Source organism: Hylobates moloch, unplaced genomic scaffold (genome assembly GCF_009828535.3).
Source record: "Hylobates moloch isolate HMO894 unplaced genomic scaffold, HMol_V3 SCAFFOLD_4, whole genome shotgun sequence".
NCBI lineage: Eukaryota > Metazoa > Chordata > Mammalia > Primates > Hylobatidae > Hylobates > Hylobates moloch.
In genome coordinates, this window is record NW_026652279.1 from 156,047,155 (window position 1) to 156,071,669 (window position 24,515).

Genomic DNA, 24,515 nt, shown 5'->3' on the forward strand with positions numbered 1-24,515 from the left:
TATTTCCCTTTCAGATGACATGTCACTGTTATTTAACCTCTGAAAGCAGCTCAAATTCCTAACTCCATCAACAGGCATTATCCTTAGCCTGCCATCCTACACAAACATAATAGAACTGATTTCCTTCTTCCTTTAGTTTTCACACAGTCCATCAATTTGGAAGGTAAACACCTAATGGATTTAGATTTCTTAGCAAACGATCGAGGAAATAAACACCAAATTTCACTGAGTAGGTTCTTACAAAGATAACTCACTCTATCTCTGAGGAAAGCTTGTAGGAGCATTTCCTGTGGAAATATTTAAAATTTTAGATGGGGATTTCCTTTAAACAGTATGTAATGCTACATACATTCTAAGCACTCTTGTGAAAACAGAGTGTGGCATTAATATTAGTCTGGCAAGCCAAATGTTAAATTAATCACACAGTTGGGGACGCGATAACATTGTGATCTCAAGGTAAGAAATAGAAGGCATCCTAATACCCAGACACTGGATTTTTCCCTGCTCAGCTTCCCTCTTAAGTAATTAGTGAAGCCCAGGAGATGAGCAGTGCTGAAGGGAGCTTTGCATACCTGGGAGGGAATAATGCTTTTATTCTGGGGGCCTTGCTGCCAGAGGATTTCATCCAAGTTCAATAAAAGCCAGGGTTTATTTAGACAGAATTGGAACAATCCGAACCACAGGGTGGGGATCCGTTTCTAATCCCCCTGCCCATCCGTATAATGATATAAGATTTAGCTAAAGCAACCTATTAGAATAAACAATAGCCACATATTTCCAGTGGCTGATTTTCTGAATGCTCAATCCTGGTTTAACTTTCAAAATCCAGTACAGAGCAAATTAAGAGTCTTCATTCAACCTCTCTTCTAGTAGATTTTTAAAATAATTATTCTAATTAATTCACAGAGTAAATTCGACTGAGACTCCTAATCTGTTAAGACATTACTGAATTACTCCTGGAAGCCCTAGTTACTCACACAGGCTCATTGTAAGCACCTCAGCCTCTCATATAATACACCAAATGATTAAACTTTACCTGAATAAATTCCTAAGTACCAGTTAAGATCTAGCTTCTCGGTTACATTTCCTCCTCCATTTACAGTGACATTTAGCATACTTTGTTTGTTTGCCCTATGGAACATGGGGAGAAAAAAATATTAAGCTATATATGGAATTTAGATAAATACATTTTTAAAAAAATGAACCACAATTTGGGAGAAATGCTTCATGCTGGAAAATGATTCTCAGCTCACAGTCTTGTGTGTATCTACCTTATAAAAATTCAATTTAAATCACAACTTTCAGTTCCTGAAACTGTCTGCGAACATGATGCCGCGGATCAGACATGGGTGGAGACCACCGCAGGTTACACTCCACCAGCAAGACTCTAATTTTCCTTCGGGTAAACTAAGTGAGGATTAGAAGAGAAGGATCAACAAACACCTCCCCCTAACTCTATGGAAAAGCGAGTCTTCTTATTGATTTTGGAGTATTTCATACTTCATTTGGAGTATGAAATACTTACCAGTATGAAAGCCACCAATCTTGAAGAACATAGGCAACCTAGGAGGGGAGAAACAACAAAGACAAAAATCAAACTTGGGCATGACTTACCAACTCAAAACTCTCAATCGCTAACATGGACAACCGAAAGAAAGCCCTCGAAGCTGGGCGTGGTGGCTCATGCTTGTAACCCCAGCACTTTGAGAGGCTGAGGCAGGCGGATCAACTTAAGGCCAGGAGTTCGAGACCAGCCTGGCCAACATAATGAAACCCTATCTCTACTAAAAATACAAAAATTAGCCTAGCTGGGCGTGGTGGCACATGTGCCTGTAGTCCCAGCTACTCCGGAGGCTGAGACAGGAGAATTGCTTAAACCCCAGAGGCAGAGGTTGAAGTGAGCCAAGATTGCACACCACCGCACTCTAACCTGGGCGACAGAGCAAAATTCCGTCTCGAAAAAAAAAAAAAAAGAAAGAAAGAAAAAAAGAAAGAATAAAAAGCTCAGAGAACTCATGTAGTTCTTCCAGCTCAGGTCTTTGCCGAGCCCAAACTCCCAAATATCAAGAGTTCAAGAAAATGCATATTCCATTTTAAAATAATTGAAAGATACCCTTTTTTCACAGAAGGTCTTTGTAATGGACATGGAACACCAGTAGGCAGCCCTCACTTTGTTCCCCAAAGACAGCACATTTCAATTCAGACCCCAAGTGAACTGCAAGATGCAGTCATAATAGCATAAACATAGGTACTATAAATATCATTTTGAAGGCACAAAACAAATGTCATTATTTACCTGAGCTGCAGTGTTTAGGAGAATAAGGAAAATGATGACAATCCAGTGAGCACCAGCTCTGAAGTAATTCTTATAGGCCTGAAAATCAACTTTTCCTTCAGAACGGTTCTCCTCTGATAGTGTAACTGGGACATTCTCTGTCTGCAAAGGAAAAAAGGTGGTAAGAGAAAAAACAGTATACAAAACTGTTCCCAAAGATGACAATGCACTCTGTTGACAAAGCTGTGGGAAAACAGGCAGAAGTCCAAAATGATCCATCTCCTGTGGAGAAGGGTGTGGAAATATCTAGCCAAACTATACATCCACTGATTTTTTATTTATTTAATTTTTTTTTGACTCAGAATTTTGCTCACGTTGCCCAGGCTGGAGTGTAGTGCACGATCTTGGCTCGCTGCAACCTCTGCCTCCTAGGTTCAAGCAATTCTCCTGCCTCAGCCTCCTGAGTAGCAGGGATTACAGATGCCTGCTACCACGCCTGGCTAATTTTTGTATTTTTTAGTGAAGACAGGTTTTCACCATGTTGGCCAGACTGGTCTGGAACTCCTGACCTCAGGTGATCCTCTCGCCTCGGACTTCCAAAGTGCTGGGATTACAGGCATGAGCCACCACACCCAGCTATATGCACTAATCCTTGGACCCAGCCATCCCACTTTCAAGGTTCTACTAGAGATAAGGAAATATCATTTGTACATTATGGCGTGGCTTGCTGGAAGGATGACATCAGGATGTCCAGCATTTACCCAGCACACCCAAATTCAAGTGTCAATACAGAAACTTGTTCCAAAATCATATACAAAAAGATATGGAACTCTCAACTGCATCACTCAAGATGGAAACATAAAAGAGCAGAGGGTCAAAACATGAGCTCAATACAGTAACTGGGGTCAAGCAGTGAGTCTGAGTAACCAGAGTTTGGAAAGCAAGGGATAGCATATGATCCTAATCTATTTGGCTCCTGAGTTTCAGAAACTGACTCCTGATAATTCGGCATGTGAGGGTCTAATCTGAATATCTGCAAGAATCCTTCAGACTCCTGGGTTTGGATAGTCAGGGTTTATGTGGCAAGGAATATCTATGCTTTTAAGTGAGCTCTGGTACATTTCTGCCTGCAGGACTTAGAAGGCACGAGATTCACATACTCTGAGGATGTACTGAACAGCTCTATGTTGGCCACTGGGAACACCAAAGTGAGTAAGATGCAGCTCCTATCCTTGAAAGGTAAAGAAGGAAGATGGGCTGCTGTGTGTCAGGAACTGTTGGGTCTTTGCACATGCTACTTCTGGCCTAACATAAACCATCTGACAACAGGGCAAAATACCTCCATCAGCCACCTGCAGCATCACAGCATCACAGCATCAGAACATTCCAACATATAGGAAAAGTGGCTAATTTCATGTGGCCCACAGCAGGACCTTCTCTAAGGGGGTCTTCAAATTATGCCTCCGGATGCAAAGAGAAGTTGGGGGCCACCAGACTAAGTAGGATTTCACTACAGTAAATTCAAGAATTGTAGTATTAGTGTGAGTCACACACGGCTTAGGACTTGCACCAGCATACACACCCACTACTCATCTCCTTGACATTCCCCAGCCTACACACAAAGGATAACTCCAACCAGGGTTGTTTGCCTTGGTTCTGTTTTAATCTGCCAATATCATGGAATAGAGCCTTGAAACCACAGAATCTACTTTGGGACAAAAGATGATGCTTTGAACAGAGTAGACCAAAGATCCATAAGGCCATTAACAGTCAACAAAACCAGGCCATGTTGTAACAGGAGGTGAACTCACATCTTGGCTCTCCAGAGCACCATCTTTCAAGGAGGGTCTAGAAGATTGTTGAGACCAAACCGAGGACTCCGAGAAGGTACGATTCCTCAGTGTGGGAGTTCCTGGAACTGGAGGCTGTTCACTTTCCTCGTTGTCCTTCTTTAAAAGGGAGCCAAAATCTATACCAGATTTTAGGAACTCAGTGTAAGTCCCCTTCTGCACCATTTTACCCTAAAATAAAAATAAAGAATTTCAGAGAGAGACATGTGCACGTGATAATGTTAACCTAATCCAATTCTAATCCAGAAAAAGTAACTGATCTTAAGTTATGATTATACTTAGGTCCGGAATCCTAGTTGACAAATCTAATACAATTCAACTTGATACACAACTGAGTGTTCTGTTCTCAGCCAGACCCTGTGTTAGGTCCTGAAGAATACTTTTAAAATGGTAATAGTGTGTTGCAAATGGAGATCATTATCACATAGATTTTGGTGACCATATTGGTAGTCTTATTACAGAACATGAAAACTGTGATAAACCTTATGCGATAAGAATTGAAGGAATGAGTAAATTGAGGAGGATATTCCAGGAAAGAAACCTAACACTGATAGGGAGGTAGGAACAGGCATAGCTGCACAGGTAGGAAGCACGCCACAAGTCTCCACTGGCCATGGGCCCTGCTGGAAAAAGGCGTGTGGGAACCAGACTTGCACATAGACCCCATGAACTGCACTTTCATGGTCTTTATTCTAAAACTGCCCCACAGGCCAGGTGCGGTGGCTCACACCTGAAATCCCAGCACTTTGGAAGGCCAAGGTGGGTGGATCACCTGAGGTCAGGAGTTTGAGACCAGCCTGGCCAACATGATGAAACCCCACCTCTACTAAAAATACAAAAAAATTAGCCAGGCACCTATAATCCTAGCTACTCGGGAGGCTGAGGCAGGAGAATCACTTGAACCCAGGAAGCGGAGGTTGCAGTGAGCAGAGATCAAGCCACTGCACTCCAGCCTGGATGACAAGAGTGAAACTCCATCTCATAAATAAATAAATAAATAATTGCCCCAAAGACTCAGGGAATTCCTAACTGAAAATTCGACATTCCAGGGGACACCGCCTTGCACAGTTTTCTCTCCTTACAAAGTCATAGAAAATAATGTACAAATATCTTCACTATTTGTGTACCCCATGAAATGAGACCCAACTGATTTCCTCAAACAGTAGCAAACAAAATATTAGGCAAACTCCCAGAATACAAAACAAATCAAAGGAGAGCAGCTCCTGGCTGAGGCAAGTCAGGTGGGGGAAGGTGGCCAGGACCCTCCCTGCTACCCCAATCCTCCCCACCCCCAAAAGGTGGGTCCACTGAGGAAAATCCAGTGACACCTTGGGCCCTTTGGACCAGTTTGATAACTGGGGAATTCAAAAATGCTTCATGATACCTTGTGTCTTCTTCCACATAGGAGGTAAAAGTGACACACCTAGTTTGATGAAATGACCACTTTTCACATCATATCTGTAAGATACACAAGGAAACTCCTACTGGTACTGAGATGGCAATTTTTCTCAGAAGCCGAGTACTGAGGAGCAATGCAGAGTGGGTTCTGAGGGGAACTGTGCTCTGTCTGCTATTAGGGAAGGGGCTGGGCTGACAGCAAGAAGCAAGAACGGACACACATTCATCCTGGGTGTCCACCAGTGGGAAAACGGTGTGTGTGTGGGGGGGGGGGGGGGGGAGGGTCTCACTCTGTTGCCCAGGGTGGAGTGCAATGGGCGATCTCGGCTCACTGCAACCTTCGCCTCCCAGGTTCAAGTGATTCTCCTGCCTCAGGCTCCTGAGTAATTGGGATCACAGGCAAGTGCCACCAGGCCCAGCTAATTTTTTTGTATTTTTGGTAGAGATGGGTTTTCATCATGTTGGCCAGGTTGGTCTCGAACTCCTGACCTCAAGTGATTCCCCCCACACCTTGACCTCCCAAATTGCTGGGATTACAGGCAAGAGCCACCGCGCCTGGCCAAATGGTTGTTTTGGAGAAAGGTTATTCTACCACCCACAGATTTTATTCTAATGTACCAGCATTCAGGTTTTGCCACACTAGTCTCAACCCTCTGCCTAAAAAATTAATTGTTTTCAAGTTTAAGGAACCCAGACTCCCTATTCCTGGGGAAGTGGGGAAGAGCCGGCACACGGAACTGCTTCTGAAGAGGCAGCAGTTCTGCCTTCGATAATCCTCTTAAGGGTGAGAATTCACTTGCCGGGACTTCAGTGGACAGATTCCTCACTGTTCTTTAGGCAGCAAGGAGGGGCTTACACACAAAGACTTGCAAGAGCTTTGCTATCATATACTCTGGTTGTTGCAATAATGTGAAATTTATCTCCCTTGGAGAACGGTGCACACAGATCTTATAAAATATAATTAACACTCATTTTTGTTATTTCCATCATTTTATTAAGAAATTGCAGGCGGAGAAACATTAAAACATTTGAAGACACTAAGGGGGTTTCAGACCTACAATCAGGAATTGGACCAGGGCCTGGAACAGAGAAGGGTTAAGGACCAGGGTACTGAGGCAAGAGGCAACAAGCCAGGGAGTGATGCATGAAACCACCGCTGGGCTGAGAAGTTCTCACTAACCTCCATGTCCCCGGCCACGCTAGCTCTTGTAGGTTGAATGGTGACCATGACCCCCTAAAAAGATATGTTCAAGTCCTAAACCCTGTTACCTGTGAATGTGGCCTTTTTTTTTTTTTTGAAACAGGATTTTTGCAGATACAATCAAGAAAAGATGAGGTCATACTGGAGTAGGGTGGGCCCTAGGTCCAATGACTGATGTCCTTATAGGAAGAAACCCAGAGAGATACAGCGACAACGCCATGTGACAACAGAGGCAGAGACTGAAGGGCTACACTGCCAGCCAAGGATCAACAGTGAGTGCCAGCAAAACCCCAGAAAGTGGGAGAGGCGAGGAAGGATTCTCCCCTGAAGCCTTCAGAGAGAGCACGGCCCTGCGGACACCTTGATTTTGGACTTGCAGCCTCAGAACAGTGAGACAATACATTTCTGTTGTTTTAAGCTGCCAAATGTGTGGCACTTTGTTCTGGCAGCCCTAGGAAACTAATACACTAGACCGAGCCCTTATTTCTGTCTTGTGAAGACTTCAAATTGCTTCTGCTGTAGTTCTTCCAGCAAACAACAAAGAGGATCTCTTAAAATCACAGATCAAACCATGTCACTCCACTGCTCTGGACTGTCCAGTAGCTTCTGTCCTAATTCCAGGGCCTCTGACCACTGCTCTGAGCCCACCTTTCTCCAGGCTTTCCCTGGCTTGCTCTGCTCCTCCCCGATGTTCCTATAAACACACCAGGTAACTTCCAGCTTTAGGACCCCACTGCCAGTCCCCTGCCTCAGATGCCCTCCCCAGGTGACTGCATGGTCAGCACCTTCACATCATTGTACCTCAAGTCCCAGCGAGGCAACCCCACCCCTCTATTTCCTTCCTTGCATCTATCTCCAGGAAGAATGTCAGCCCGACGCTGGCAAGGACTTTGTCTTACTTATAACTATACCAGCTCTCACACATATCAGGCACTCAAAAATTCCTGTGCAGTGACACTAACTGCTGGCTATTCCAAGAAAGTGGGTGCTGTGACTAGGGGTTGCTCAGTTATCCAACTGTGTTGCTGCTATTATTATTATTTTTTTAATTTTTATTTTTTTGAGACAGAGTCTCACTCTGTGGCCCAGGCTGGAGTGCAATAGCATGATCTCGGCTAACTACAACCTCCGCCTCCCGGGTTCAAGCAATTCTCCTGCCTCAGCCTCCCGAGTAGCTGGGACTACAAGTGTGCACCATCACGCTGCGCTAATTTTTTGTATTTTTAGTAGAGATGGGGTTTCACCATGTTAGACAGGCTGATCTTGAACTCCTGACCTCAGGTGATCTGCCTGCCTCGGCCTCCCAAAGTGCTGGGATTACAGGCCTGAGTCACTGTGCCCAGCCATTTCTGCTATTAATAGGAGAGGATCTTTAGCCAAACTATGCATGACAATTAAATGGATACAAACAGGTCTTAGAATCTGTAATTTCCAAATAATATAATTTGAATTAAGTCATGGAAGAGGTAAACAAAAAGTTCTAAATTAAAACAGCATCATTTTCTTTAACAATGCAGTAACCTTGAGGTAGCAATTTTACATACTTTACGGTAATACGGTTTAGCATGTAATAATGACATTTCTGCAAGTCTTTTAAGTTAATACTTAAAAACATGAATCCAAGCTCTGAGAAGAAAGGAACATGAAATGGAGGAAGAAGAAGGGGATTCAACACACCTGAGTACTTGCAAGTTCGGGAGACCTCTAGAAACTACTTACATCTTTCAATATCAGAATCTGACTTGCAGCTTTGAGGTACTGCAACTGATGAGTCACTAAAATTGTGATCTTCTCATGCAAAGTTTGACAAATACACCTATAAATGTAAAAGGCACAGGGTGAAAAAACACATGAATGGGGTGCTCCACAATGAAAATCATACATTTTGAAACCATAGTCAAAGACAACACAGTAGTCAAAGATCTAGAGGTTAAATACAAACTAAATACAAATATAAGCCAATAAAGCCAGCGAGGTCCTCAAAACCACGAGCAGCAAATACGAGCCTTGCTGTGATGAAATCCTCAAAAGTTTTCTGGGAAGGAGACAATAAGTGTAATTTTTTTTCTAAAACTTAGTTTAACAATATATTCCATGATGAAAAATGACTGAACAATATAGACATTCAAAAACTTGACTTAACTAAAACACTGATTATTTTACTGCTATGTAGGATTGCAGGGGAGAAAGAAAGATCGAGGTCATGTAACGACGTGACATTTTTCTTGGACGGTTTCTTAGACGATAATTTATAATGCACATATTAACGCCCCCCCCCCACCCCCCGCAAAAAGGCTTAGATTCTTGGTAACCTTTGCCAGAGTGCATTTTCCAGACTCTTCTTCCCAAATGATACTAGATAGGAAAACAAATGCTAGTGACATGTGACTCTCCACAGTATTCTTGGTCTCATCCAGGAAGCAAAACGTCTCTCATTAGTCCTAAACAGTCTGAATAAGAAAATGGAAGAAGAGAATGCAAACAGCCCAAACTATATGGCTCCAAGATAAGACCCACCTCAGTATTCAACCATCAAGTTTTCTGGCGTTTGTTTGTTTTCTACGGTACCCACTCAAAGTTCTCCTACATTGTAAATGTAGACTCCTGGGAGCTACAAAAAAAAAAAAAAATTAGCCAGGTGTGGTGGTGCACACCTGTAGTCCCAGCTAGAAGGGAGGCTAAGGTGGGAGAATCACTTGAGCCCAGGAGGTTGAGGCCACAGTGAGCCGTAATCACACCACTGCACTCCAGCCTGGTTGACAGAGTAAGACCCTGTCTCAAAAAGAAAAAAAGGAGAAAAAAAAAAAAGAAAAAGAAAAGAAAAGCATTAATCTGTAACAATGGCCAAGAACATAACTCGTAACTCATGCTCGATAAGCGTTAGCCCTGTCCTCCAGTCTTCCTCATATGCAGCCACTGCTTTTAGAAATTCAGGACTGAGAAGTCATAACAAGTATTTTAGAGACAGCGCCTGTGATCAGAATCACAACTCCAGACTGCAGATATGTAAACTATCACTTCATCCTTTACATCCAAAAGGATTCATTTTTCCCCTTTCACATATCTTAGTTTGGCTTATTTCAAAACTAAGTTCCTCGATCTAGTATACCCCTCTTCAGGTTTAGTACTTATACCCCTCTTCAGGTTTAGTACTTATACCCCTCTTCAGGTTTAAGTACTAAAGCTTTTAATGAAACTGTTTCCCTTTATTTCAAAATTGGCTGCCATTAATCCTTTTATATACATATCTAAAGGGAGATGTTAATGATCAAATCTGATGGGTGCTATGTCCAGTATCAGCCACCTCAAAGGTTTCAAAATGTTTTCTTCCTAACATCTTCCATTGTAGATGAGATAATAGAAATAATTACACTAACACTGTAATTGATGGTTTGAAATTTTTTCTAAATTACGCTTCTTAGGCAATTCTCAAAAAAATACTTCCCAAATTTTTAAGAGTAAAAATCTTCCAGTCATGCCATAAAACAAACAAATAATAAGTGATTGATTTAGCAATGAGCTATCTAACTCTAATCCTACATAAAGACTACGTTAAGAGGCCAGCCACGGGAGCTCACGCCTATAATTCCAGCTCTTTGGGACACTGAGGCAGACAGATCACTTGAGGTCAGGAGTTCAAGTAACATGGGGAAATCCCATCTCTACTAAAAATACAAAAATTAGCCGGATGTGGTCACGCATGTCTGTAATCCCAGCTATTTGGGTAGCTGAGGCACAAGAATCGCTGGAACCCAGGAGGTCTGCAGTGATCCGAGATCATGCCACTGCACTCCAGCCTGGGCAACAGAGCGAGACTCTGTCTCAAAAAGGAAAAAAAAAAAAGACAACATTAAGAGCTGACACATACAATGTTGGAGGTGACACAAGTGAGAAAGATATAGTCAGTTGGTGCAGTGGCTCACACCTATAATCCCAGCACTTTGGGAGGCCAAGGCAGGAGGATCTTTTCAGCCCAGGGGTTCAAGGCCAGTCTGGGCAACATGGAGAGGTCCCATCTCTACAAAAAACATGAAACTTAGCCGGGTGTGGTGGTGTGCACTTGTAGTCCCAGCTACTCAGGAGGATCACTTGAGCCCAGGAGGTAGAAGTTGCAGTGGGCCGTGATCATGCCATTGCACTTCAGCCTGGGTGACAGGGCAAAACTCTGTCAAAAAAGGAAGGAAGGGAGGGAAGGAGGGAGAGAGGGACAGATACAGTCACTACCTTCATTCATTCAGTTAAGATACATTTGCTGAGCACTGACAAAGTACTAGGGACTACTCTAAGTGATGAGGATACATCCACTGGTCAAGCAAACAGACAACACCCTGAGTCGTGTAGGGACACTCACTACACAAACACAGAAAATACACTATCGGACAGTAAAGTAAACCATGAAAAGACAGCCAGGCAAAGGTTGTACATTAGAGGGAGTGGCCAGGAAAGGCCTCTCTGCAAGGAGGTGATGTACGAGCCGTGAGACTATCTGGAGGAAGCATTCCTGGCAGAAACAGCAGGTGCAATGGTCCCGGGGCACAAACGCGCTGTGCAAAGGCACCTTCATACATTCACAGTCTAGTGCGGGGGCTGGATGGAAGAACACATAGGTGGATCAAGAGCAGCTCATTGAGGGCTATGGGCAGACAGACAAAGCACCATACCCTCCAAGGAGCAGAAGAGAAAGGCAGGAGGTAGGATCTGCGTCTTTCATTTTTCTCTTTTGCCCAGGCATACTATCCCTGGTTCTCCGACGGCAGGAACAATACCCTTACAGACCAGCGGACGTGAGGAAGTCACACCTCCTTCCAGGCACCCCACAGAAGTGTGCATGGCTGGAGGACTGGTCTTGCGTGGGCAAGGGTTGGAAAGGTGAATGGGGCGGGGACTGCAAAGGGCAATTTGCCATTCGAGGACTTAGAACTGTAGCTTAACAGTAGGGGAGTCCTAGAGGAACTGAAAGAGGGAAGATGAACTAGTGCTGTGCCTGAATGTTTGTGGCCCTCGCCCAAATTCCTACTGAACCCTAATCACCAATGTAATGGTATTAGGAGGTGAGGCCTATTTCATGAGAATCTGCCAACACGAATGGTATTAGTAAAAGGGGCCAGCCCAGGGAAGCTGCTGTACCCCTTCCACAGTGAGAAGACAGCTGTCTGTGAAAGAGAGCATGAGCCCTCTCCACGTACCAAAACTGCTGGCGCCTTGATCTTGGATCTTGGCCTCCAGAACTGTAGAAACAATTTTCTATTGTTTATATGGAGTACCTAGTTTATGCTATTTTGAATCAGCAGCCTGAATAGACTAAGACAAATAGGCAACAGTGTGGGAGATCTGATTAGGAGACTCAAAAAGGCAGGGGTCTGAGAATTTGAGGCTTTCTAGAATACAACCACATCTATAGCAGGCAACAAATCGGATTAGCGTCCTTTAATCTAAGTGCCCCTCACTTTTTGTATGTGATAAAATCCACTTAGTGTTTGCAACATATAGTTGTAAAACACAACTCTTAACAACTCTCGATATATATTCATGATTGAAGTAAAACTGTTAATGGCAAATAGAAGTGTAATTCATTCACTTTTAATACAAAACACTTCACATTTCTAAGCTTCAACACAACCGCCATCTTTCATAGCATATTGTTCAATCCAATTTTCTAACTCGTTGAGAACATTCTCCAGTTGCTGCTGAGTGATTTCCTAAATTGCATTCGTGCTCCCTGACCTAAGTTTCCCCAAAGAATGTGATTCTGATTAGCAAACAACAATTTTAACAAGCTTGCTTCTAACAAGCGTATATCCAAAGTCATTAATCCTTAAAGGTGCAAGAGGACTTTATAAATACCTCCTGTGTTCAAATGAAAATTTGGGGGAGCTTGTGCGATACGCACACTGATACTCAGCAATGAAAATACCTTCCTCCTTCCCCGCGGCGACTCTAAAACAGTGTCCCACCGGGAATTGTTGTTTGAGTGATAAAGAACTGGTGGGGCCTCGCGCAAGACTCGAGCAAGCCACAGAGGCCCTTCTCAGCGAAATGGAAAATTCATCAAGGCACAATGAGGAGGGAGCAGGAAACAAGGCTCCGATCGGAGTGCTGGGGCAACGCCGAGTGCCAGCTTATCCCGCACTCTGCATTCAGAAACATTCAATGCTGCCATCCACGGTTTTTTTGGTTGTGGAAAAATAGACATGACATAAAAGTTACCATTTATACCATTTTTAAGTGTATAGCTTGGTAGTGCTAAGTACATACACACCACTGTGCAACCATCACCATCATACACATCCACTTCATCATCCCATACCAGGCACATTTTGCACACGCACTCTGGTGGGTAAACATTCAGGAACCCACGTAGAGCCCCATGCTCAGTGGATGACTTCACGTCCAAACCCCTGTAATCCAGAGCCCAGAGATGAGTTACTCTCACACAGCCGACTCGCTCTCCACTTTGCTATCCAGGACCTGTTATGGACTGAACCATGCTCCCCTCAAAGTTCCTATGTTCCAGCCCTCACCCCAGCACCTTAGAATTTGAACAGAGAACTTTTTTAAAATTTTTTTTAATTATTATTATTTTTGAGACAGAATCTCACTCTTGTCGCCCAGGCTGGAGTGCAATGGCGCTATCTCGGCTCACTGCAACCTCCACCTCCTAGATTCAAGCAATTCTCCTGCCTCAGCCTCCAGAGTAACTGGGATTACAGGCACCCGCCACCATCCACCACTGATTTTTGTATTTTTAGTAGAGATGGGGTTTCACCACGTTGGCCAGGCTGGTCTCGAACTCCTCAGGTGATCTGCCTGCCTCGGCTTCCCAAAGTGCTGGGATTACAGGCGTGAGCCACAGTGCCCCGCCAACACAAAACCTTTAGAGAAGTAATTACGCTAAAATGAGGCCATGAGGGTGGGCCCTACTCTAATCTGACTGGTGTCTTTTCAGGAAGAGGAGGTTTGGATACAGAGACACAAGGCGGAACGGGTGAGAAGGCGGCCATCAGCAGGCCAAGAAAGCCCTTGGGAGGAGCTGCACCTGCAGATGCATTGATCTCGCACATGCAGTCTCCAGAACTCTGCAGAAGCAACCTGCCGCTGTGTAAGCCCCCCAGCCTGTGGCATTTTGTGAGGGCAGCCCTGGCTGGCCAACACAGGACTTCCAGAGCTTTCTCTCACGGTACCTTCTCTATCTCCCACCACAGGAACAGGTGCCTGCCTGCTGTCCTTCCCACAGGCCTCACTCCTTCCTGTCTGCACACCTCTGCTTCTACTATTTCTTTCAAAGGAATTGAATCCTACTCTCAGCCACTACAAACCCTTACCAGCCTGCAGGACCACAGGCTACTTCCAGCCAAGCCTGGCCCTCAGTGATCTTTCCAATCTCTGCTGCCCACTTCTTCCATTTAAAAAAAATGATTGTCATATGCCAGGCGCAGGGGCTCACACTTGTAATCTCAGCACTCCAGAAAGCCGAGGGGGGCGGATCCCTTGAGCCCAGGAGTTCGAGATCAGTCTGGGCAACATAGGGAGACCAGCCTGGGCAACATGGCAAAGCCTCCTCTCTTCAAAAAAAAAAAAAAACACAGAATGAGATGGGCATGGTGGTGCTAGGCTGTAGTCACAGCTATCCGGGAGGCTGAGGCAGGAGAATCTCTTGAACCCAGGAGGTCGAGGCTGCAGTGAGCCAAGAATGCACCACTGCACTCCAGCCTGGGCAACAGAGTAAGATCCTATCTAAAAAAATAATAATAAAATAGATTGTCCTATATTGAAATCCCCTAAGCCTTGGGGTCTGTTGAACTTTTCCCATGCACTTAGTCTTGAATCCATGCAGAGACAAATTCCTTATGGGCAAGAATGAAATCTGAACTTGTCTCTCTCTCACTCAGCCCAGCATGGGTGCTTATCTTCTCTGTGGCTGCTGCCCTCCTCTTCAAGCGAAGACGTTTCATGCAGTAGCATATGCAGGAGCATCTACCTCAGTGTGCGCAGAAGGGCTACAATGACTGGGAAAGGCTCACTGACTTTAACAAGGCGAAAAACAGGAAACTGACTGTGGGGCAGATGTGGGTGCCGTTTTAGCAAAACCAGTTCATGATGCTTTCAAAAAAGGCCAGTCTAGACTATATAGGAAGTGTCAGTCGGCACACATGAGGTTACAGAATATACAGAAAAGATTCCAGAGTAATTCTACCTCCATGGCTCAGTGTCTAAGCAAGAGCCAAAGAAAGCAAATCCCAGAACATAGGAGTCGGGAGGGAAGCCAGATTCTAGACAACTAGTTTCAAAGGCAAGCCAGGCCTACATGTCTGTGGGTCTTAAGCGTTCACTCTGGTAAGAATCCATGAAGCAACATTAGATTCTTGAAACCACGGTCTACTATGGAGCAAATCATTCTTAAATTCTAGATTTTACTAGTAGGTTATCTCCAAACTGACAGATTAATATGTAAAGAGCAACAAAGCCTTCCCAAGAAAGCCCTGTGTTGGTCCCAAGGACCTCACTTCTAACCTGTCATAGAGAAATGATGGAAGAAAAGAGCTGAAAGACAAGGCCCAGGTTGCCAAGTGCCACCCTTCCATTGAAAAATGGCACACCATCTTTCCTATCTCCAGGGCCTGGTCCATCAGCAGCTTCTTGGTTATCAACTGTAATTACTAGTGGGGGAAAACTTGCAAAATTTGCCATCTGTTTCTCAACTCCCTAAAACATGATACACTCCACTCGCTGCAACACACTGAAATCACTTTGTATATTTTCCTACCTTGACCTTGTATTTATGTAAAATTTCTCTAAAATGGATCTTCGGGGAGGCAGGGGACAGTGCGGGGGGCGGGGGGGAGCGGACACCAGAGCAGGACAAGCTGAAAGCCATAAAGGCTTCCCTGAGCCAACTCGAAATGGCTCTGGAAAAGCAGAAATGACTTAAGACACAAACAGACTCACAGTTCGAACAAGTGCCTGCTAACTTCCGCATCTACTGCACTGAGAGGATCGTCCAAGAGATAGATGTCAGCATCTTGATACACCGCTCTAGAAAATATAAAGAGATATCAGACTCTTACCCAGGAACGTGACAACTTTCAACAACTGGGATGTTCATTCAAATGCCAACAGAATAATCCAAGAAGGTGCTTCACACAGGACGCGATACACAGTAAGCGGGTCCTACGTGCTCACCACCACTGGAAGCAGCACAAAAGACACCGGCATAGTGGCTGCTGAAATGCAACTTACCTTGCAAGATTTACCCGTGCTTTCTGCCCTCCACTCAGCGTGGTTCCCCGATCTCCTATCACAGTCAGATCACCATCCTCCAACAGCTGTAAATCCTGTTTGGACAAAGGAAAGAAGGGGGAAAAAAAAGACTTAAAACATGTTCTCCCTCTGTTATCCTAAACTTTGCACATTAGTTCTTCAGAAATATACATGTATTTGATCAACAGCAATGGATATATTTCATAATAACTAACTTGTAACTTTGAACCTATCAAATACACAGTCAGGGCACGTTATCTATTTTAATGCTGCAGCTTTACATAGCATTTATGCACTGAGCCATTTTAACAGAAATTTTTTGAGCAGCAACTCCTTGTGAATTCAGCAGTGAAAGAGTTTCCACAGTGAGTGACCTGACAATAAAAGACTGACACAAATGCAAGAAGTGATTAAGTGCTAAGGAAAAGGAAGCTGGCTTAGGGAGACAGAGGAAAAGTCCACTTTACATAGGGAGGTCAGCAAGGGCTCTGATCGAGGGGGTCTGAGCAGAGACCTGTCAGGGGATGGACTGGCTGGCACAGAGTGCAGGAAGAATGCTCCACACAGAGGAATGAGCAAGCGCAAAAGCCATGGGGTGATACGTGCCCAAGGTGTTCACAGAAGAGCAACACAGATGCCCGCAGAACTGTGAGCACAGGATGATGGCAGGGGAGGGCAGAGACAGAGGCAAGAGAAGCCAAGGGCTCACACCCAGGGAAACAGGAGGAAGGACATGATCTGATCAAGGCAATAATTGAGACAAGAACCAACAGTAGCTGGGACCAGAGTGGGGAACAGGGAAGTGAACAACAGGGAAGTAAACAAATTTTAAAGGTAGCACCTATAGGATCTGCTGATGAGATGGGTGTGGGTTGTGATAGAAAAACAGGAGGACTGCATTGGTTTTGATATAAGACAAGGGAAGAACAGGGTTACCATGTACTGAGCTGGGGGAAGAGAGGGATGCAGATTTAAGAGAGAAAATCAAAAGGCTGATTATGGCCAAACTGAAATGCTGACCGGCAATCCTGACTTGCTGCTGGATAAGTGAGTCTGGAGGTCTGTGCTGGAGACCCAACTGTGAGGGCTATCAGCATAAAGCCATGGGACTTACTAAGGAACAACCGTGTCTTCACAAGCCATTTTGCTGACTTTTGCCTCAGCTTTCCATTCTCAGAGAAGGGATAACACCCGCCCCATCTTCACAGTGATGCTTAAGGCATCACAATAGACTGACAGAAAAAACTCTGCAAAAAAATAAGAGCAGGAAGGGCAGCCCAGCCAGGAAAAGCCAAAGGGAAAGGGGCAGAGTGCTCATGAGACACTGCACAGACTGGCTGCACTAAGTAGGCTCTGGTTCCATGCAAGACCCCAGAAAACAAAAGCTAGGAAGGATAACAAGTTTTTATTTGAGGATCTAACCAAAGTTATATTTAAAAATTATTTAAGAAATACGATGACAAAGCACAATACTTTTCTAAAACAACGTGACAAGAACATCCCTGAAAACAACAGGATAATGATCAGGTTTAAGTTACATTACATTATATTAGAAGTCTTTACTTGGATGGCCTATAATTATCACTAGACAGATCCTGGCATAGACAAAAGGTGTGGAGAAGATCGCTGGGTACTGACTGAGCTTCATAAGCATCAACCTAGGACACTACAGAGATAGCCCTCTTACAGATCAAGGTGTCATTTCTTTGTCTCTACTCTGACAAAGCCGGGGAGACAAAGCAAATGGCACATTGAGATCTCCATGACAAGCAAGTCCTCTGACCTCCCTAAGTTCTCCTTTTATCTCTTTTACAAAATATCCTGGAGAAACAAGAATTAATAAACTCACAGAATGCCGAAATAATCTAAAGTAAGTGTATGAACTCTCTAAGTGGAAAAAGGATCTGAGTTCATTATCATTTGCTATTGATGACTACGACATATTTTCTGATCAAACCAACAGCAGGACCCCATTCATAGCATGAATCCCACTAAATAAAGTACATAACCAAATGGAAAAAAGACAGTATCTCCATTGGAACCCACTCCCTGGCAGCCCACAAAGACACACAGGAGTCCCCTAATACTCCAATCTGAACCAGATGGCGTCAAATGAAAGGTAGCAAGTGACCCATTATGAAAATTCATTATTTCAAGTTATCTCTTTGTTGAGCTCAGAAGTTACACTATCTCTTCCTTTCAGTTTTCATAAAAAGGCAACGCGGCCGGGCATGGTGGCTCACACCTGTAATCCCAGCACTTTGGGAGGCCAATGCGGGTGGATCACCTGAGGTCAGGAGTTCAAGACCAGCCTGGTCAACATGGTGAAACTCCGTCTCTACTAAACATACAAAATTAGCCAGGCATGGTGGTGCAGGCCTGTAATCCCAGCTACTTGAGAGGCTAAGGCAGGAGAATCGCTTGAACCTGGGAGGCAAAGGTTGCAGTGAGCAAGATCGTGCCATTGCACTCCAGCCTGGGCAACAAGAGTGAAACTCCATCTCAAAAAAAAAAAAAAAAAAAAAACAATGGACCAGTTAACACTATCTCTTCCTTTCAGTTTTCATAAAAAGACAATGCACCATTTTAAGACAGGGTCCCAGCCTTCCACACAAACACAAACACACATTGTTTACTTGGCCTCATTCCATTGCTGATGGTCTTTATATGTTAAGTTTCTGTGCCTTGATTTTACATTGTTTTGTTTTCATTCTCAAAATAGCATCAAGTTGTAGCACAGCAATCTTAGCCATTTTCTAGAAAAGACACTAAAAATACCTGTCTCATTTCATGCACATAGGGAATAGGGAAGGAGCTCTCTCCCCGTGCCTGGTAGTAGCACTTTGAGTACTACAATGACCTTGAGTGTTGTTGACTTAACAAACTATTTATGGACAAGCCTCAGATAGGGAAAATATTTCAAAGGATCTGAAGTACAATCTGAGTCAGGCTAATTTCCTAGCCATGATTTTCTAGTTTGGTTAAAGGGAAACAGTTGGGCAGAAAGCAGAAGTGCTCCCAATGGGAGGAAGGTATCTTATGCACGTTAGGTACCACTCAGTAAAATTAACCAATTATTTAATCTACCACCACCTTTAATGAAATGCAGACACAGAAACTAGAGAAAAACCATGACGTGGCTGTGTGGGTTTGACGCCATCTAACCAGAATCCTACCATGTGCACATCAACCATGGTGACACTGAAGGCAGAAAGACCACTGAGGACACTGTGGGGACGGTCACAGGGGCCAGGCTTGAGGCCCCAGCACAAAAAGCAGGTTCCAGAGTCAGAGAGCAGGGCTCTCCAGCTTTGGGCCACACCTTGCTTCCATTTGGAATGGCCCTTCCTTTCATAGCTTATCAACATCCTATTCTTCTTTCAGGGCCCAGCTCAAACTCTTCTATGAAACTAACCTGTAGTCCCCCAATCAGAAAACATCACTCTCTCTTCTAGGTTCCTAAGGCTTTGTTTATATTTCTTAGGAAGGAGACCTGCCATATTCTGCCTCTTAACGTTTATGTGTGTACTCAGCATCTTGCTCCACGAGTCAGCTCCTGGATGTAAGAGCTATGCACCAACCACTGTTCCTGATGCCTGGTGTTATCTCTAACCTTCATGACAACCTGCCAAGTAAGTAGTGACCACACTTCACAGATGAGGAGACTGAGATGAAGTGAGAGCACATAACTGGTCTGAGGACTGTCAGTTAATAAAGGAAGGCTGGAGTCTGAACCAAGCTCATCTCAGTTCACAGCCTGTTGCCCTTTCATATCATGCTTCCCCAAGTGCTTGCTAGAAGATACTTAAAGGCAATACTGAAACAACTCAGAACTCGAAGTCTCTCTATCCATATGCAGCACTATCAGTCCATTTAGTCACCCTAGTTAGATTAACCTCATTGTATCCCTTTTGTACTCAGCTTTAAAAAAGAAGACAGGGTCTTTCTATGTTGCCTAGGCTGGTCTCATACTCCTGACCTCAAGTAATCCTCCCACCTCAGCTACCCAAAGTACTGGGATTACAGCTTTGAGCCACCACACCGGGCCCTCAGCATGTTTCCTATTATGTCACTAAGGAGTGATATGGTTCTCCCAACTGAGAGATTAACAACAACAACAAAAAGGCATAACAACAGTTATTTTATGATTGTCAAGGCAATCTAAAAAGAAAATGTCCAAGTTGGCAGGAATGTGGCAAATATGAGAAGAAATTATAAAATAGTGGGTACCCCAAAGGGGTTTGTATATTCAAGAGAGCTATATAGAAAAACATTAAACTCAAATTTATCAATTCCATGCCTTTGGATACGCATTGCTTAAAAGTGCTCAAGGATTAAAAGAAACTATGCAAAGGGTGACATAATATTAATACATTGCATCTATTAGGGTAACAATATTTTTATTATTGACTTATTTACTGTACTATGTACAGAACCCCTATACTCAGATACATTCTTTCAAGTATATCACATTTCATGTGATTTTACCCAAAATTGGTGGCTCTTATAATTAAGAAGTCCTGTTATGTGCCTAGTAATCAGGTGCTTTAAGTTCATGATCAAATCTTATCCTCACAATAGCCTATGAGGTGAATAGTTTATTATCTCTGTTTTACAGATGACAAAACTGAGGCTTTCTAAGGTTCAGACGATTAGCTAAAATCACACACCTACTAAAAAGGAACTGAGACTCAATCCCAGAGCTGTCTGACCCCAAGGCCTCGGATTTTAACCACTACCCACTAACGTATCTAACATTAGTATGTTGTTTCCTGAGGTATGTCCTGTCATTTGCTACGATATCACTTTGAATAAGTAATTAGCCTAAAGCAATACTGCTAAATGTGAATTATTACTTCCTATCTTATTATTTGATTTCAAAGATATTTTTAGCTCAATGAACTTATAAATTTACTTCAACTGTATCTAGTACAATATATCTAGTTGTTATCAATATATCTGAGAAATTTTGTTAGTTCCTATTTTTTCCTCTAGGACTCTTTTTTTTTGCAGGGAGGGTGGCCAAGAGGGGAATGAGGAACTATATAAGGCAAAATCTTTTATGTATCTTATTAACTGATTTAGAGAAAAGGGCAATAGCTACTACTTACCAAAAACTTGGCATGTTTGCATTTTACAGACATTGCCTGCAGTCTTTATAATCCTGCTGTATCTCTCCCATTTAATAAGAAATGAAACAGAGGGCAAACACCCAGAGACACTCAGACCGTTTCTGTCCAGCAGGTTTTGATTACACACACAATCTCTGTACCTACAAGCCAAAATAATTCCAGGATTGCTATTCTCTATGGCCATCTTATACCCACCACTGACACGTGGATTTGAAAAGGAGTCAGCAAATGATCTCATAACTCATTAAGAGGATCCCTGGTTTCTTGCCAGTCCACTGTTAAACAGTCATAAATGGCATTTGAGAATGGTAGCAAAACTTCTTGGAAACCATCTCATCCCATGTCCTTATTTCTCAGCAGAGACATCAAGAGCCCAAGGCAGGTAACGTGACATGTCCAAAGTGGACACTGAGCTGGTCGTGCGCAGTGGCTCATGCATATAATCCCAGCACTTTGGGAAGCCAAAGCAGGTGGATCACTTGAGGTCAGGAGTTCAAGACCAGCTGGTCAACATAGCAAAACCCCATGTCTACTAAAAGTACAAAAACATTAGCCAGGCATGGTGGCGTGCACCCGTGATCCCAGTTACTCAGGAAGCTGAAGCAGGAGAATCACTGGAGCCTGAGAGGCGGAGGTTGCAATGAGCCGAGATTACACCATTAGACTCCAGCCTGGATGACAGAGCGAGACTCCATCTCAAAAAAAACCCAAAGTGACAGCGAGCAAATGACAAAGCTGGGCCAGCCTCCTGCTCTGTTTGACTTTTCCACCGGAGGCCCACTGTCCTACCGAGGATGGAACCATGCACAGGGGGCCAGCGGTCCGTGCTTACAGACATCCAGGAAGGAACCAAGAAGTCGCCATGCAGCCCAGCCCTGAGGGGACCCCATTGCCACTGGAGTCTGCCTGCCACGCAGAAGCCCGCAGGTGCCTGGGACACTGTCCAACTTACTGGGCCAGTCCTCAAAGGTGGCTATGGAAGAGGCTGAATGGCAGCCACTGTCCTAACCCCCACTTTCCCCCAGAGACTTTCTGACGTGGGAAGGAGCAAGGCAGAGCTGGGTGACCTGGGACCTGAAGTCTCATGTGGGTATCAGAAGCTGAACAGGTAAAAAGGGAAGGCTTGAAAAACATTTTGTCCCACATTCTACCTTTGTATCAATCACCTAATTGTTAAAATAGTTCTACCTTATAAACACCTCCAACTGAGAGGTGGCCTGGCAGAGGGGAAAATGGAATCTGGAGCTAGGCGGGTATGGCTTTGAACTTGAACTGCAAATGTTCAGGTGAGTCATTTCATCTCTCCAACCCTCCACTTTACCAGCCATAAGCAACATTCAACCCTTGAAACCACAGTCTTGAACAAATCATTCTTAAATTCTAGAGTTTACTAGTAGGTTATCTTTAAACTGAAAGATTAATATGTAAAGAGCAACAAAGCCTTCCCAAGAAAGCCTTATGTTGGTCCCGAGGACCTCACTTCTAACCTGTCATAGAGAAATGATGGAAGAAAAGAGCTGAAAGACAAGGCCCAGGTTGCCAAGTGCCACCCTTCCATTGAAAAATGGCACACCATCTTTCCTATCTCCGGGGCCTGGTCCATCAGCAGTTTCTTGGTTATCAACTGTAACTACCAGTGGGGGAAAACTTGCAAAATTTTCCATCTGTTTCTCAACTCCCTAAAACATGATACACTCCACTCACTGCAACACACTGAAATCACCTCGTATATTCTCCTACTTTGACCTTATATTTCTGCAAAATTTCTCTAAAATGGATCTTCAGGGAAGCAGGGGACAGTGGGGGGACACCAGAGCAGGACAAGCTGAAGTATAGTAATTATTTTAGGGAAATGTCAGCAATTCTGTACCAACTTTGAATAAAATGAAAATTTTACTTTAAAAAAGTGAGGCTAGCAATATCAGAAAAATAAAATGAGGATAGCAATAGCAAAGGCAACTGGGAAATCATGGCAAAAGATTAAAACTTTATATACCTTTGTGTGTGCATATGTGTGAGTGTGTATGAGACACAGAAAAAAAATTAACACCTGGTGGAATCTGAATAACTAGGAGCTTGCCTTAATGCATCTTTTCCTATATAGTGTATACTATTCAATAAAAATCTAGCTCACTACTGTTAACTTAATGTCATTTCTGAAAATGCATCATCTCTCATTAACAATAGCCCAGGATGAAGAAACAGCCCATTAAACAAGCAATGATTTCTCTGTCCAAATCGCCAGCAAATACTACCCACCTCATTGATAGAATCTATGATATTCCAGCCATTGTTCAAGCAAAATTCCTTATTCCTCACAAACCTGGCTGGAAGCCTTCTGCATCACACCTGTGACAGTCTGTGGCGGCCTTTTCCAGACAGTATAAAAGAACAGTAGGATGTCCAGGCCACACTGCACAGAGCCCGGGGAGAGCCCTTTAATGTCATTATTCACTGATTTTTATGGCCCAAAGAAGGTAACATAGTATTTATCCGTATTTACCATTTTTTCTATTTTCTAGAACTTATAGCCCTCTATTAAGTATGCTCAGTTTTCATCAACTATCCACCAATTTTATGAAAACCTCAGTGTACAATCAAACACTTCATCTTTTCTGGAAACAATCACTCTCTTGGTAAAATGATACGCAATGAAAAATAAATTTTAAAACAGCTTGTTTCCTTTAAATAATAAATTGCACTGTAAATTTATCCATGTAACCAAAAACCACCCATACCCCAAAATCCACTGAAACAAATTTTCTTTTTTAAAGGGAGTGGAGAAGGAAACCTCTGGTCTGAGAGGGACCCAAGCAGGAAACACCAGCCAAGCGCACAGTGCAGACATCTTCCGGAGTCTGACGCAAACCAGTGGGTAACGAGATACTAAAGCGCTGTGATCTCTGCCTAGCCAGTTGATGATAGCAAGACATTTTGGTGATTTTTTTTCTTGAGTGAGATGTAATTTTTTTTCAAAAGTGTTCTTCTAGAGATAAGTAATAAGGTATCACAGATAAAATACAATTACAGATAAAATACAATTGAGGCCGAGGGTGAGCATCAGAAGAATCTGGGGTGGGGGTGGAGCTAGCAGAGGGCCGGGGTAGAGATGGAGTAGAATTGGCTACAAGTTGATCACACTTGAACTTGAGCAATGGGTACATGCAGGTTCAAGACACCCTTCTCTCCACTTTTGCAAATTTTTATAATTGTCCATTTTGAAAAAAAGAAAAGTTAAAAGTAAATAAAACTTCACAAAACCAACCAAACCCCCGAAATTCACCCTGTAAATATCATTTTCACATCAGACTTAAAAAGACAGAGTGCGTGTGTGTTCATTTACTGGGAGGACCGCCTTAAAGTATTAAATAACATTCAAAGGTCTTTAAAAATTAAAAAAA

At 43.5% G+C, this 24,515-nt stretch overlaps 1 protein-coding gene across 3 annotated transcripts in view; it reads right to left on the minus strand.

The window, feature by feature from the left end:
* The window catches only part of ABCC4 (ATP binding cassette subfamily C member 4), a 287,148-nt gene that overhangs the window by 144,765 nt on the left and 117,868 nt on the right, over nt 1-24,515 (minus strand). For all 3 annotated transcript variants that reach the window (XM_032151108.3, XM_058438015.1, XM_032151110.2), the window contains exons 12-18: nt 15,962-16,056; nt 15,671-15,757; nt 8,444-8,540; nt 4,087-4,296; nt 2,297-2,437; nt 1,526-1,563; nt 1,037-1,131 (exon numbers count right to left, since the gene is read on the minus strand). In XM_032151108.3, coding sequence (XP_032006999.1) covers nt 1,037-1,131; nt 1,526-1,563; nt 2,297-2,437; nt 4,087-4,296; nt 8,444-8,540; nt 15,671-15,757; nt 15,962-16,056 — 763 coding nt within the window. The remainder of the gene's footprint in view (nt 1-1,036; nt 1,132-1,525; nt 1,564-2,296; nt 2,438-4,086; nt 4,297-8,443; nt 8,541-15,670; nt 15,758-15,961; nt 16,057-24,515) is intronic.